This window comes from Hippocampus comes, unplaced genomic scaffold (assembly GCF_001891065.2).
Source record: "Hippocampus comes isolate QL1 unplaced genomic scaffold, H_comes_QL1_v1.1 scaffold36, whole genome shotgun sequence".
Lineage (NCBI taxonomy): Eukaryota > Metazoa > Chordata > Actinopteri > Syngnathiformes > Syngnathidae > Hippocampus > Hippocampus comes.
The window spans coordinates 398,451-411,136 of NW_017805695.1; the positions used below are offsets into that span (position 1 = coordinate 398,451).

The 12,686-nt window shown below is 43.1% G+C and overlaps 1 protein-coding gene across 1 annotated transcript in view; it reads left to right on the forward strand.

The window, feature by feature from the left end:
* The first annotated feature begins 3,207 nt into the window (after nt 1–3,207).
* Nucleotides 3,208–12,686, forward strand: part of LOC109523232 (rap1 GTPase-GDP dissociation stimulator 1) — a 25,917-nt gene continuing 16,438 nt past the window's right edge. The window contains exons 1-4 of the mRNA XM_019882246.1: nt 3,208–3,498; nt 5,593–5,697; nt 10,426–10,548; nt 10,690–10,815. Coding sequence (XP_019737805.1) covers nt 3,486–3,498; nt 5,593–5,697; nt 10,426–10,548; nt 10,690–10,815 — 367 coding nt within the window. The 5' untranslated portion in view covers nt 3,208–3,485. The remainder of the gene's footprint in view (nt 3,499–5,592; nt 5,698–10,425; nt 10,549–10,689; nt 10,816–12,686) is intronic.

Consider the following 12,686-nt stretch of genomic DNA (forward strand, 5'->3'; position numbering starts at 1 on the left):
TCTCCTTTGGGCAGTTGACAGCTTTACACAGCACCAAATATTTGAATCAGTTTCATAATTTCTGGTGTTTCGTTGGCGTACATCAAGCCTCATACGTCATCAGCACGGGATCAGGGAGATTTGATCTGCACTCATGAGGCACTGTTGCAAGTCATCTGTCTTATCCGGCTGACAAGGGCTTCGGAGACTCAGTATCAAATGTCTCATCTCTATTCAACTCCCGTTTAGGATGTCAAGTGTAACAGGCCTTGCAATTAATTATTAGCGGGTTACGATTTATATTTTGCATTTCAACCAGCTCTCCTCAATCCCATTTATTTTACAATATGCTGTATACTGCTGACTGCTGTCAAGCTATTGAAGAGACGCACCTGAAAACCTGGACTCATCCCCACTCACCCACATTAAATAGCACAGCCATCTTCTGCAACATAAATGCTTATATTTTATATTTTTATATTTCATTTTGTAATGTGTACAGTTCACTTTTAAATGTATTTCTGTGCATGCATGTACTTTGTTTTCTACATTCTTCCTTTCAAAATGTTGCTGCTGGAAATTGCGAATTTCTCCATTCTGAAACAAACAAAAGTTTTCTTATCTTATCTTATCTTATTAATTTTACGATGGTTGAATATGTTATTTGCAAGTGTAGACTACTCACTCCTGCGTAGTGCAGTTCTTTTAAGTACTGTACTTACAAATTAAGTCTAATTTCATTACAGTAGACTGAAGTTATTCACAGCTAAGGCAGATACCTTGTGTGTTCTTTTTACAGTTTTGAGAAGAATATTATAGCCATTGTGTATTTTCTCTGATTAGGGGGTCAATCCCAATGACGCTCCAGCGCCACTCAAGATTTGAGGAAGGAACCCATTGCCTTCCAGGAGGGAGACGGCCACATTACCACCTGTGCCATGCTGCTCCTACTGTTAGTCTTTTGCGGGTGTCTCCATATGGGGACCCCAAAAACTTGGTTTCCTTTTGGAGGTACAAATATTCTGCTTCATACCAATATATAATATACAAACTCAACACAAAGTAGCGGCATGGCTCAGGTAGTAGAGTAGAGTGGCAGTCTCCCAATCTGAAGGTTGTGGGCTTGTTCTTCGACCCTTGAGTGACTTAAAAAAACAAATAAAACTAATACAATGCAAGTAAAATGTACTCAAATACTCTCCTTGTAAAATTTGCTCCGAATTTCTGAATGAAAAAGTTTTTTTTCCAAGTAATGTTACTTACCCGTGCCTTTTTTTAGGCCCAGATGTTAGGGTTTGGGTGTGACCCCAAGAGCACGACAACAGGCAGGTATTGTTGAAGCCAACACTTGGCGTAGTTTATTCGAAGAGTCTTCGCAAAGTCACTCAGGAGGAAGCACGAGGAGTCCACAAGGAATTGTCCACACAAGGAACAAGCAGCTGTAGGAAATGGCAACAAAGTCCACTGGCGTGGTGACGGTACGAACTTGCACTGAGGAATGGTCTGTGAGTCAATATGTACCAGTCCAAACGAGCAGATAGGCAACAGGTGGGTGATGAGCTGACGAGTCTCAGGTGTGAGGTGCAGAGCACCCTGGCTGAGGAGGCTGCCTGGCTGGCCCCTCCCTAACAGTAGACAATTAAATATGCTGACGTTGATTCTCATACACTAAAAGGCTCCAACCAGATGAGCATTAGACATTAGCGTGAAATCCGCCGGCCCCCCTGACCATCACCCCACAATCCCTTAAAATGTCAGTGTAAATACAACATGGAAAGAAAAAGGTTACGTTGAAGAACATAGCTTCACGTTTTGATTCATTTCGATGTCAGTTGCTTTAAAATGTCATTTGAATAAGACAAATGTCATCACAAGATGCAGGACTATTTGAGCCAGCAGGCACACTCAATACTGGTGGATGTTGCTTTGTGGAGGCTGCCTGGCTGGCCCCTCCCTAACACCAGATGGGAAACCATAAAAGTTTTACAGTACTCCAGGCCTTTTGTCTAGTTGACTGAAAATTAGAAAGAATGCCGATGGCCTCAAAATGTCACACTGAGCACATTCTAACTTAAATCAGAATGAAATCATCATCAATTATCATGTACATCACCATTCAAACAACTCGTTTGTGGATACGTATATACTAAAGAAAACAAAGCTGCGTCATGAGGGTTATGAGATTGAGATGTGTTAATTAAAAAAAAACACTTGAGCAATAGTGTTGTGTTGTCAATTTCCATCCCTGATGATGAAAATTCAAATCCCGTTTTCATGGTCGCTTTATAAGAAGTAGACCGTGGAATATTTGCCTTCTGCACTTTGTACATGTGAGTATGGATTATTTCATTGTGTTTGAGCATATTATGCAACATGTACACACTGTGTATTCCTTGAGAGCATTTTTTAATGTCCTGTATAGTTGCCATTGCCACTGAAACTATGCATATTTCCCCAGTGTAGGACAAATAAAGGTGATATTATTTTATTTAACAACAGATTCAATCTTCAAGTACAAGTGTATTGGAACTAGAGGTAAGACCGGGCCGCCCGAGCCCGAGCCCGACCCGACCCTTAAAATGTCAATTATTGCCTCGGGTTCGGGTCGGGTCGGGCTTCTCTCTCGCTTTTTTTTTTTTTTTTCCGAGGCCGTCAATAGTATAGAGACCGTGGTTCGCAAAAACACAGAAGTCGCCTCATCACAACACGTACTGTTCTAAACTCTTGCAATGACAATTCAAAGAACTCCTTCCTGTCTCTGTCTATGATCCACGCATCATTATTCTTTTTTGTCTCTCTGCTTCTCTCGCTCTTATTTCTTAAGGACGTACTGCTGCGGTGATTTACGGCCCAGTTTTCAACCCGTCAAAATGACGGACGGCCTTAAATTTTCACCGTCCACTGTTAAAAAAAATCCGTCAATGATAGAAAATTGTCGGTTAATGTAACCTCTTCAGAAACAGAAATATAAAAGATGTAAATGTTTATACAGTCTTGTTTAACTTAGATTTCGTTACAAAAGGCAGGCTTTGTAACCAGAAATCACCCCTCCTCCTCCCGAGTCCTCACAAATAAAATATGAAATGTCGGGTTTGCTTCGGGCTCGGGCCTGCAAATCAAGCTAAGTGATCGGGCTCGGGCTGGTTCGGGTCGGGCTCGATTTTTTAGGACCGATCTTAGCTCTAATTGGAACTACTGTATGTTGGAAAGAAATCAAAATAGCGCCCTCTGGTGGGACACTACCCCCGTCTTGAACGCATTGTCCAAATAGCAAGCACAGAGGGAGAAGGAAGGGCAGAAGGAGTGAGAAGAGGAGATTAATGGGATTGGAGAACAAAATAGAAGATGAGGAATAGACAGATAACAATGTCAAAGAGAAACGCTTGTTTCATCTGAATTCCACTGAGTGCCTCCTCTGCAAAACAGACCTCTCTCCAGGACACACTACAAACAGTGCAAGGAGCCAGAGACACTGACGCTAGCAGAATATTCTCCTGATCGCAGCCATGACAGACACCGGTGAGTATTTAACTATTTATTGATCTGGACACTATAGTTAGACAGACAGACAGACGGATAAATACACAGACAGATCGATCGATAGATAGATAGATAATGTGCATCACCTTTTTGCTCTTCATTTTCCCAGGTTATTTTTATTTGACTTTAAATGGATTAGCTGTGGTGATTATCGTCTGCAGGACTCTTGTTTATCCATGTGAGTAGGAGAACTTCCTAAGCTGCAGTCATTAACTCATTCAGTGCTTTACCCCCATTCCACATCCCAAAAACATGCATGGTAGGTAAACTGAACACTCTAAATTGTCCCTAGGTGTGACTGAGTGTGAATGGTGTTGTTTGTCTATGTGTGGGATTGGCTGGCGACCAGTTCAGGGTGTACCCCGCCTACTGCCCAAAAACAGCTGGGACTGGCTCCAGCACACCCGATACCCGACACCCTTGTGGTTAGAAAATGGGAGGGTTGTGTTGGAGAAAAAAATATATCCACATTTAAAAATAAAATAAAATAAAATAAGCCTATCCCAGCCGTCTTCGGGCCACCCTGAACCGGTTGCCAGCCAATTGCAGGGCACACAGAGACAAACAAACATCTGCACTCACACTCAAACCTAGGGACAATTGAGAGTGTTCAATCAGCCTGCCATGCATGTTTTTGGAATGTGGGAGGAAACCGGAGTACCCATGGAAAGCCCACACAGGCACCGGAAGATTAATATAAACTCCACACAGGAAGGTCGGAGCTGGGATCGAACCCACGACCTCTGCATTGTGAGGTCGACGCGCTAACCACTCGACCACTGGGTCGCCAGTATAAAATGTAAATATCAAAATTTCAACACAACATCGAATAATTATCAGAATAACAACAAAATAATTCTAATTAAAATATGCACTGGTTCATTCCCAGCAATTTAGCCATGTTCAAAATGTTATGACCCTGCATCCAAAAATTATGTTGTAACTGAGCTAAATCTGTTTTTTTTTTTTTTTCGTTCTGTGCTTCAACTTTTTGTAATTGTTGTTTTGTAGTGGTCAGCTACTGCATAATGCCCTCAACTGCCACTTCCCGGAAATGAGCGACTATTACGTTTGATTAATCGAAACTTGGGCTTGGAGGTTTATTTTTGTTTTTAACAATAAAAGGAGTGGTCCTCTGCATTCTTATGGATGAGCATATTTGCGGATTAAAACATTTTTTTTCAGTATTTAAAAAAATACTTTGTTTTTTGGGTCGGGGTTCCCCTAATTTCCCTGTTTTTTTGTGGGAAAGGTATCATATGAGTGTTTTTTTTTTTTTGAAGATTTTTTTTTTTAGGCAGATTTTCTTTATTCGCGGCTGCCCCGCTCCTCATTTCCCTGTTTTTTTGTGGGAAGGGTATCATATGAGTGTTTGTTTTTTTTTGAAGATTTTTTTGAGGCAGATTTTCTTTATTCGCGGCTGCCCCGCTCCTTATCCCCCATGAATAGCGGGTGTCTAGATTGCTAATTTATAAAATGTTGTTTTCTGTTTGCCCAGTCAAGTAGCAAGCATTAAGACCCTGAAGCCGTGGTGCACCAACTTGCGAGGATTCGAACGTCATTGTTTTCAGCTCCTCTCCTAAATGAAGCAAGCCTTGATACACGCTTTGCAGAAACACCCCCTTCATTCATCAGTACATGCTTCGAAGCCTCGACACATCTCGTAACATCACAAATGTATTTACTTCCTTCTTGATTGGTTGCTATTTGTTTGTACTTTGTAATGTATAGTCATACTTTTTGGAGCACTTGATGTATTCTGTTATTTTTTTGTACTTTGTAAATTTGTTTTACTTATCTGATTTAGTTAGCCTTTGATACTTTTTCCGAGCTGTTTGGTCGCAATTTTTGTTCCCCTGTTTTTGCCTCTTTGTATTTTAGTTTTATTTGTTACATTAGCTTGCCATAAGACATGCCACATAACAGTTGTGTCATTGCGCTTGCCCATTTACTACTGTGACTAATAACATCAATGGTGCCACAAAAACTTCAATTTGTTCTGTTGTTGTTTATATAATATTTATGCTTTCTTGACTTGTATTGTTGCTCTTTGTTTGTGATTGTGTTTTATAGATTCTCTGACTGATGCACTCCAGGCTCTCAGTGTGAGCACAGAACTCATTGAAGAGGAGCTGAAACCTCATTTGGACATAATTCTGTCTGCACAGTTAGGAAAGCGTAAGTTAAGTAACACAAAAGCCATACACATTGGAACTTGAGTTCAAGAAACTAATTCAGTCCGCGACTCAGAATTGAAACGGTCATGAACCAAGGCAATTTTTTCCCATAAAAGATGAATGGAAATAGAATGAATCTGTCCGTCTTAGCCTCAGACCCAAGTCAACGTTTCATGCAGTCAGCGAAGACACCCTTAGACTAATGTGCCTGAATGTGGATGAGTGCGCTGAGCTTAGAGCCTCAGGCCAAGACCCCGGATACTAGCTGGATGACACGGTCACACCATAACTCCGGCCGCTGGGAGGGTTCTCTTTCATCGGGGATTAGTTCCAAAAATGTGCTCTGCCATTCTGTGATGCTATTATGTGCCACACCAGTTACCGATCAGTGCCTCGCATTTCCGCTGTTGCAAGGCTAGCTGCGCTTGTTTCCAAATTTGGCAGATCGCTCTGCGCCATGTTGGGCATTCTTGCGTATGTCCTTGACCTTTTGAAGGCGTGTCGGTGGAATTGAGGAGATCTTTGAAGTATTCTCCCCCACGATTCACAACGTCTCGAGTCGAGGTCAGCATCCCCACTATTCACAGTTTTAATGGTGCACTGCTCCCCTCTCCTGATGGTGCTGGATGGTGGACCAGAAAGTAATTTTCCATGGCCTCGCTGAACTATTCCCACGCCTGAATTTTTGCCTCAGCGACCACCGAAGCTGCATTCCGCTTGGCCAGCCGGTATCTATCAGCTGCTTCCGGAGTCCCACAGGCCAAAACGACCTGATGGGACTCTTCAGCTTGACAGCAGGTTCGGGACTTCCCGCCACCACAGGCACCGACGACCTTATGGCCACAATGCCGACCAGCTGCCTCAACAATGGAGGCAGGGAACATGGTCTACTCAGACTCAATAGGGGTGTTCACACGGCACACATTTGCTTCGGTGCTGCACCGATGTATTTTGTTGCAATATATCTTACACCGAAGCAAATTTTGTGGAGCGTTCACAAGTACAAAGCCGCTGACTAAAGAAAAGCGCGTTAACCCCGGTGCAGCCCCACTTGCGTTCACACGGCAGTTTCTGCAGCGGTGCAAAACGATAGAAAACAAAGAGCTGTCGTGTTGGTTCATTTTAAAACATACACAACTCAAGCAACTACTGTACAGGCACGTCCTTTTCCCTCTCGGTCTCCGTGCCTTCTGCTCGAGAGGCGTTCAATGACCGCCCCCGAAAACGTAAATCAACGATGACTTCAATGACACTCAGAAAAGCAAACAATGCGCCAAACAGAAAATCAAGAGAGGAAATCACAAAATAATTACTATGGGGGGTGGGGGCTGTGAACACACAACAGAGGAACAAACTACACAAACAACTCCGAGACAGTCCAGTCTCCTACAAAAGGAAAGGTGACGGAAGTACAACAGAGCACGAAAGCAACACATTCTAGCCATATGTAATCAACTCTTCTCATGCGCAGCGAGGCTACTCCCCCCGCAAACGAGTATTTGCTCAGGAGCAAATTTTTAACCTTGTAGCGTTCACACTTACCATTTTACATCGGTGCTGCCCCGCAAACGAGCATTTGCTCCGGAGCAAATTTTTAAACCACCTCCTTGAGCAGGGTTAAATTTGCTCCGGTTTAAGCTGTTTTCAGGGGCTACACCGGTGTAACTTTGCACGTGTGAACGCTCTACTGGGGCAGCCCCGGCGCTGCACTGCAGCAAATGTTGCCGTGTGAACACCTCTAAAGTCCCCCGCCTCTCCCGGGACTAGGGTAAAGCTCTGCCGGAGGTGGGAGTTGAAACTCCTTCTGACCAGTGATTCTGCCGGACGTTCCCAGCAAACCATCACAATATGTTTGGGTCTGCCACATTTGATAGTCATCTTCCCCTACCATCGGAGCCAACCCATGACCAGGTGGTGATCAGTTGACAGCTCTGCTGGGATGTTATCATGCTCCTGAGCACATCCCCTAAGCCTAAGGACTACAAAAAGGATGGGTACTTTGAACTGTTTGGTGCATAGGCACAAACAACACTCAGAACCAGTCCCCCCACCTGAAGGCTGAGGGAGGCTACTCTTTTGTCCACCATGGTGAACCCGAATGTACAGGCACCAAGCCGGGGCTCAATAAGTATACCCACACCTGCTCAGCGCCTTTCACCATGGGCAACTCCAGAGTGGAAGAATGTCCAACCTCTCTCAAGAGAACTGATACCAGAGCCTAAGGTGTGTGTCGAGGCGAGCCGGACTATATCTAGTCTGAACTTTTCCGCCTCACACACCAGCTCAGCCTCCTTACTTGCCATAGAGGTGACCTTCCATGTCTCTAGAGCTACCGGTAATTTATATAGCTAGGGATCATACTGCCAAGGTCCCTGCCTTTCACCGACGCCCACCTTAGATGGCACACGACCCCTTTAGCCCCTCTCACAGGTGGTGCCCTGCAACCCTTGTGAGGATAAGCGGATCAGAAAATGGATGGATGGATGGATGCTTGGGTGTTAGTGGGGGTTGATAATGTAGTGCACCTTGGCTCTGCTTTGTGGGAACACAGATGTTCTTCAGGATTTGACACCCACTGACTTCCACCAAACTCTAAACTTGACCGTGTTCCTGACTCAGACAGATCATCCAATCATCAAGCAGAACCAACCGTCCTGGCCACCCCACTACCCCATAGATCTCCAGATATGCTGTGCATCCGATCGGCAGGATAATGCCCAGCTTTTTTCAATGATTGTCGAGTTTTGCGCAGAGGAACAACCAACTCAGCGACGATGTAAAAGAGGGCATGAATAAGAAGGAAATCTTGTCACTTACCTTTGATAAGTAGCTGATTCTGATCAAAAGATGAAGGTGTTCTAGCACACATTTAGTCAATGAAATGTACACACAGCAGAACATATTGTTATTTTTTTTTGCGGGGGTGGGGCTTTAAGTGAGCTTCCCTTGCAGTCTCAAGTCCTCCACACACCACTCGTTGGCCATCGGTATATGCCGGTGGAGAACGCACCGTTGTTAAGTCGGAGCTGTTGCTAGTGGCCGTTTGGCTGATTCATCATGTTGGATCAGGTCGGGCCATTGTGACAAACGATCACTCTGACTGGCCTTTAGCTAGCGAATCTTTGCATGAAATGAGAGCGGAAGTGAGGAAGGCAAACAGCGAAGAAAAATGTCAAAAGGCACATACAGTTGTTGCACATTTTCTACTTTATTTACATTTCGTTGCAAGAATATTGACGACATGGCCACCTGGATGGAAGAATGTATGTATATATTTATTTATTTATTTAGTAACGGAGGAAAAAAATAAACCTATATTGCCCTCTGTGAGGGGGCTTGGAGCATTTTATGTTTACTTAGGTTATCTTTGTCTGATCTTTACACTTGTTTGATAATTTTAAACAAAGTGGGGAATCTATGCAAGAATATTTACATTTTAAAATGGGGCAAATAACTTTTTTATGGCTTCAGCTACATCTTTCAAAAACAAATACATTGCTCTACAGGGATGAATCGTTGCTAATCACCTTCAAAAATTGAAAGGTTCATGAAGCTTTCCACTTTTTCCCCCCCATTTTCATATTCAAAAACATCTCAACTGCTTTTAACAAATTCACGATGCAGATGCTTCTAATTCTCTGTGTTTATCCATCATTTTACTTACCATTTGCAAAGAGAAGCGCAGCATGAGTGAGCATCACATCAGTAGACATAACCCCCCGGAGCTCAAAGGTTCTGAGTGTTCTGGCACCGCCACTGCCTTGGTATTTCATCCGCAAGCAAGTGGCGATAGGCTGACAGAGTCAGTGTGATGGAGAAAGACAAACTTAATATTATCATGTTTCCAAGTTTCATTTCAGTATATGCTTGGTTGACCTCGAATGCTATATTCTCACAATTTGTACACAGTGGAGCACACAGAAAAAAGGGTCAACTTGAGCTGAAGGATGCCAGGGCCTCATTAACTGATAAGACAGGCAGGAAGGTCCAACTTCGGGAGGGCAGCATGATCAGATGTCCTCCTGTTTGTTACAGTGTCTCAATTCATGTGAAATCTACCCAACGTATTAACAAGGTATCCATTGTTTGCACCGGAAGATGTTTTGGCCTCCAGGTGTCCACTGAGGGGCATGTTGGTGGGTTGGACTGAGAAGCGCGACATGCAAATGAGGAGGAATGTTTTTCTGATATACTTGTATTTTGCATATCCTGTGAATAAAAAGTGGTCAGCGGGGGTGCGAAGGTGGGGTTTCGATCTGAGAGGAAAGACGACTTGTGTTGCCTTCGAGGAACTTCGCCCCCTTTGCTGATCAGCAAAAGACAATCTGTTCCTGAGTTGAGTCGAGTCTTCTCATTCAAAGTTCAAGATGTTCGGGTGAATTCCCTGACACAGTGTCAACCACACCTTTGCTATAAACATCATTCTATGGTAGCGTGAGTGAAAATGAAGCCAACCTACTTTGTTATGACTTCGTCACAGGTGCCAAGCTTTCAGGTTGAAATCTCAGATGTTGGCATTGTAGTCGGCTTGTTGCTGTGTGTACTGCCATCACATTTTGTCGAGGCCGACGCAGCAGTCGACCATAATGCCCGAGATCGGCTTGGTATGTAGAGGCGTTTTGAGCAATCACCTCTAGTGTGGAGGAAGCAGATTAGCATATATTCAAAAAACAGTTACAAGTTTTCTTGATTTTTAACATTGTGTACTATTCTCTTCACATTTCTACAGAGAAAGACGTTGCTGTTCAGATTGCCAAAAGTGGGATTCTACCTATACTTGCTCAGGCTTTACAAAATAAAACCAGCCTGAGCTGTCAGATTGCTTTGTTGGTGGCTGAAATAGCCCGAGAAGGTAGGACAAAGTTTAAATTTTAACTGCATTCAATGAATAACATGTGCATGAAACTCCAACAATGACAAGTGCAACTTAAAACATGTCTTTGGAGGTGGTTATAGAATTTGAGGGTAAATTTTTGATCTTTTTGTCTTTTAGGTGCAGTGAGGGGCTTGTGTATAGAGGCAGGCTTAGTGAAGGTGCTGGTCCCTCATCTGGACAGTAGTGAGCCAGAGATGCTGCTCAATACTGGCAGAGCAATTGGTCGCATTTGCTTTGACAACCGTAAGTCTTCATTCACACTGAAATAAATGTTTTTAATAGATTTTCTTATGATCCTTTCATGTTACTCAAGGTCAAATTCAATCTCAACTCAACTGTGTTTATAGAGCACTTTAAAACAACCACTGCTGTATGCAAAGTGTTGTACATGGAGCAAGGATCATATATACAATAACAAACAATAAAACAAGACATTAATAACAAAGACAGTAGAAAGCACAAAAACAGTAAAAATAAAATCAAGTGGAGTACATGATTAGGAAGACTGTACTTGGCGAGTTCATGAGACCGTACTCTGCTTTCTTGATATTGAGAAATGGCCAATGTCAAGAACAAGTTTCATTGCTCAGTTTAGCTTTTTTTCCCCCCTTTGCAGTCACACATTTTCTGAACTTGAGATGTGTATTTACACTAGTTTACACCAACCATTTTTTCCTTATTGCACAGTGAATTTGGGACATTGTGTTAAACATATACAAACATAAACTAAAAAAACAGAATACAATTATTTGCAAAATCATGTTCAAACTATATTTAATGGGATACACTGTGGATCATGTTCACCCTATTTAACCGAATACACTCCAAAGACAAGATATTTAATGTTCAGTATATTACCATCCAAAACATCACCCCTCCTTCTTGTTGACTTGTGACATGGTGTCCATCCACCACTTGTCCAGAATTCATGAGAAAATCCTCATCGTTCTCAAAACTTCTGATCTTATATCAGAGATGAAAGTCCTCCGGATTTTCCCGGAATTCCGGGTTTTTCAAATTTTTATGAAAATCTGTCCGGAGAATTGAGGAAAATTTGCCGAAAATTAATCCGGATATTAGTTGACAACATTGAACGAAGACGCGTTTGAGTTTGTTGTTTTGCTTTCACGAACGTAGCCGTGTTGAAACACTAACACTAGTAACAGTAAAGAGATTTCCGTCTCTTTATAAACACACTTGCTAAATTCCAGTGGAACGAACAAAAGACACCGTGGACAACACAGTTGTCGTAAAAAATTTATTTGGACAAAAAGGGAAACACACAGATTGGCAGAAAAACGTGTCCGTCCGACTTCGAGTGGCATCTCGGCTAACTTAGTTTAGCTGTTGTCGTGTGTGACGTCGGGTGTGTGACGTCGTTGCGTCAGCGCTGATTGGTTGAAATCAAAAGACGCGCTTGCATAAATGTTCGCGCTGACGCACGCACAGCAGAGAGCAGCGGACAAGCTCGGGTGGTGTCGCCACAACAGTAATAATATCCTCGTCTCGCATTCTCATGGCCTTGCCTTTCTCTGAGATTTTGAAATTTTGGCGAGAACGGGAGCCACAAAGGGTGCGTGAGCCCAATCACTTAACTTGATTTGCAGGCCCGAGCCCGAAGCAAACCCGTGATTTCATATTTTATTTGGGAGGACTCGGGAGGAGGAGGGGTGATTGCTGATAACAAAGCCTGTCTTTTGGAACAAAATCTAAGTTAAACAAGACTGGATAAACATTTACATCGATTATATTTCTGTTTCTGAAGAGGTTACATTAACGGACAATTTTCCACATGGATGGCAATTTTCCGCGGCTACGCGGAAATCCGCCGTTTTATTTCTTAAATTGATCATTTTTGTGAATCATCTAAATCCGTTGAGAAAATTTTAGGGGGGGTCAGGTACCTTATCGTCGAGTTTTCACGAGCTCACCCGATCAGTCTTTCCATCTTCCGATTGTAAACAGCCCTGCAATTGGACGTGTATGATGTCTTACTTGTTGTGATTGGTCGCTATATCGGCCAATGCAAATCACAACCAATCCGTGTTCGCCTTCCTAAACCCCTTTCTCGCGAATGCCGAATGTTACCGAGACTCGCGACGAAGCTAAAGTGC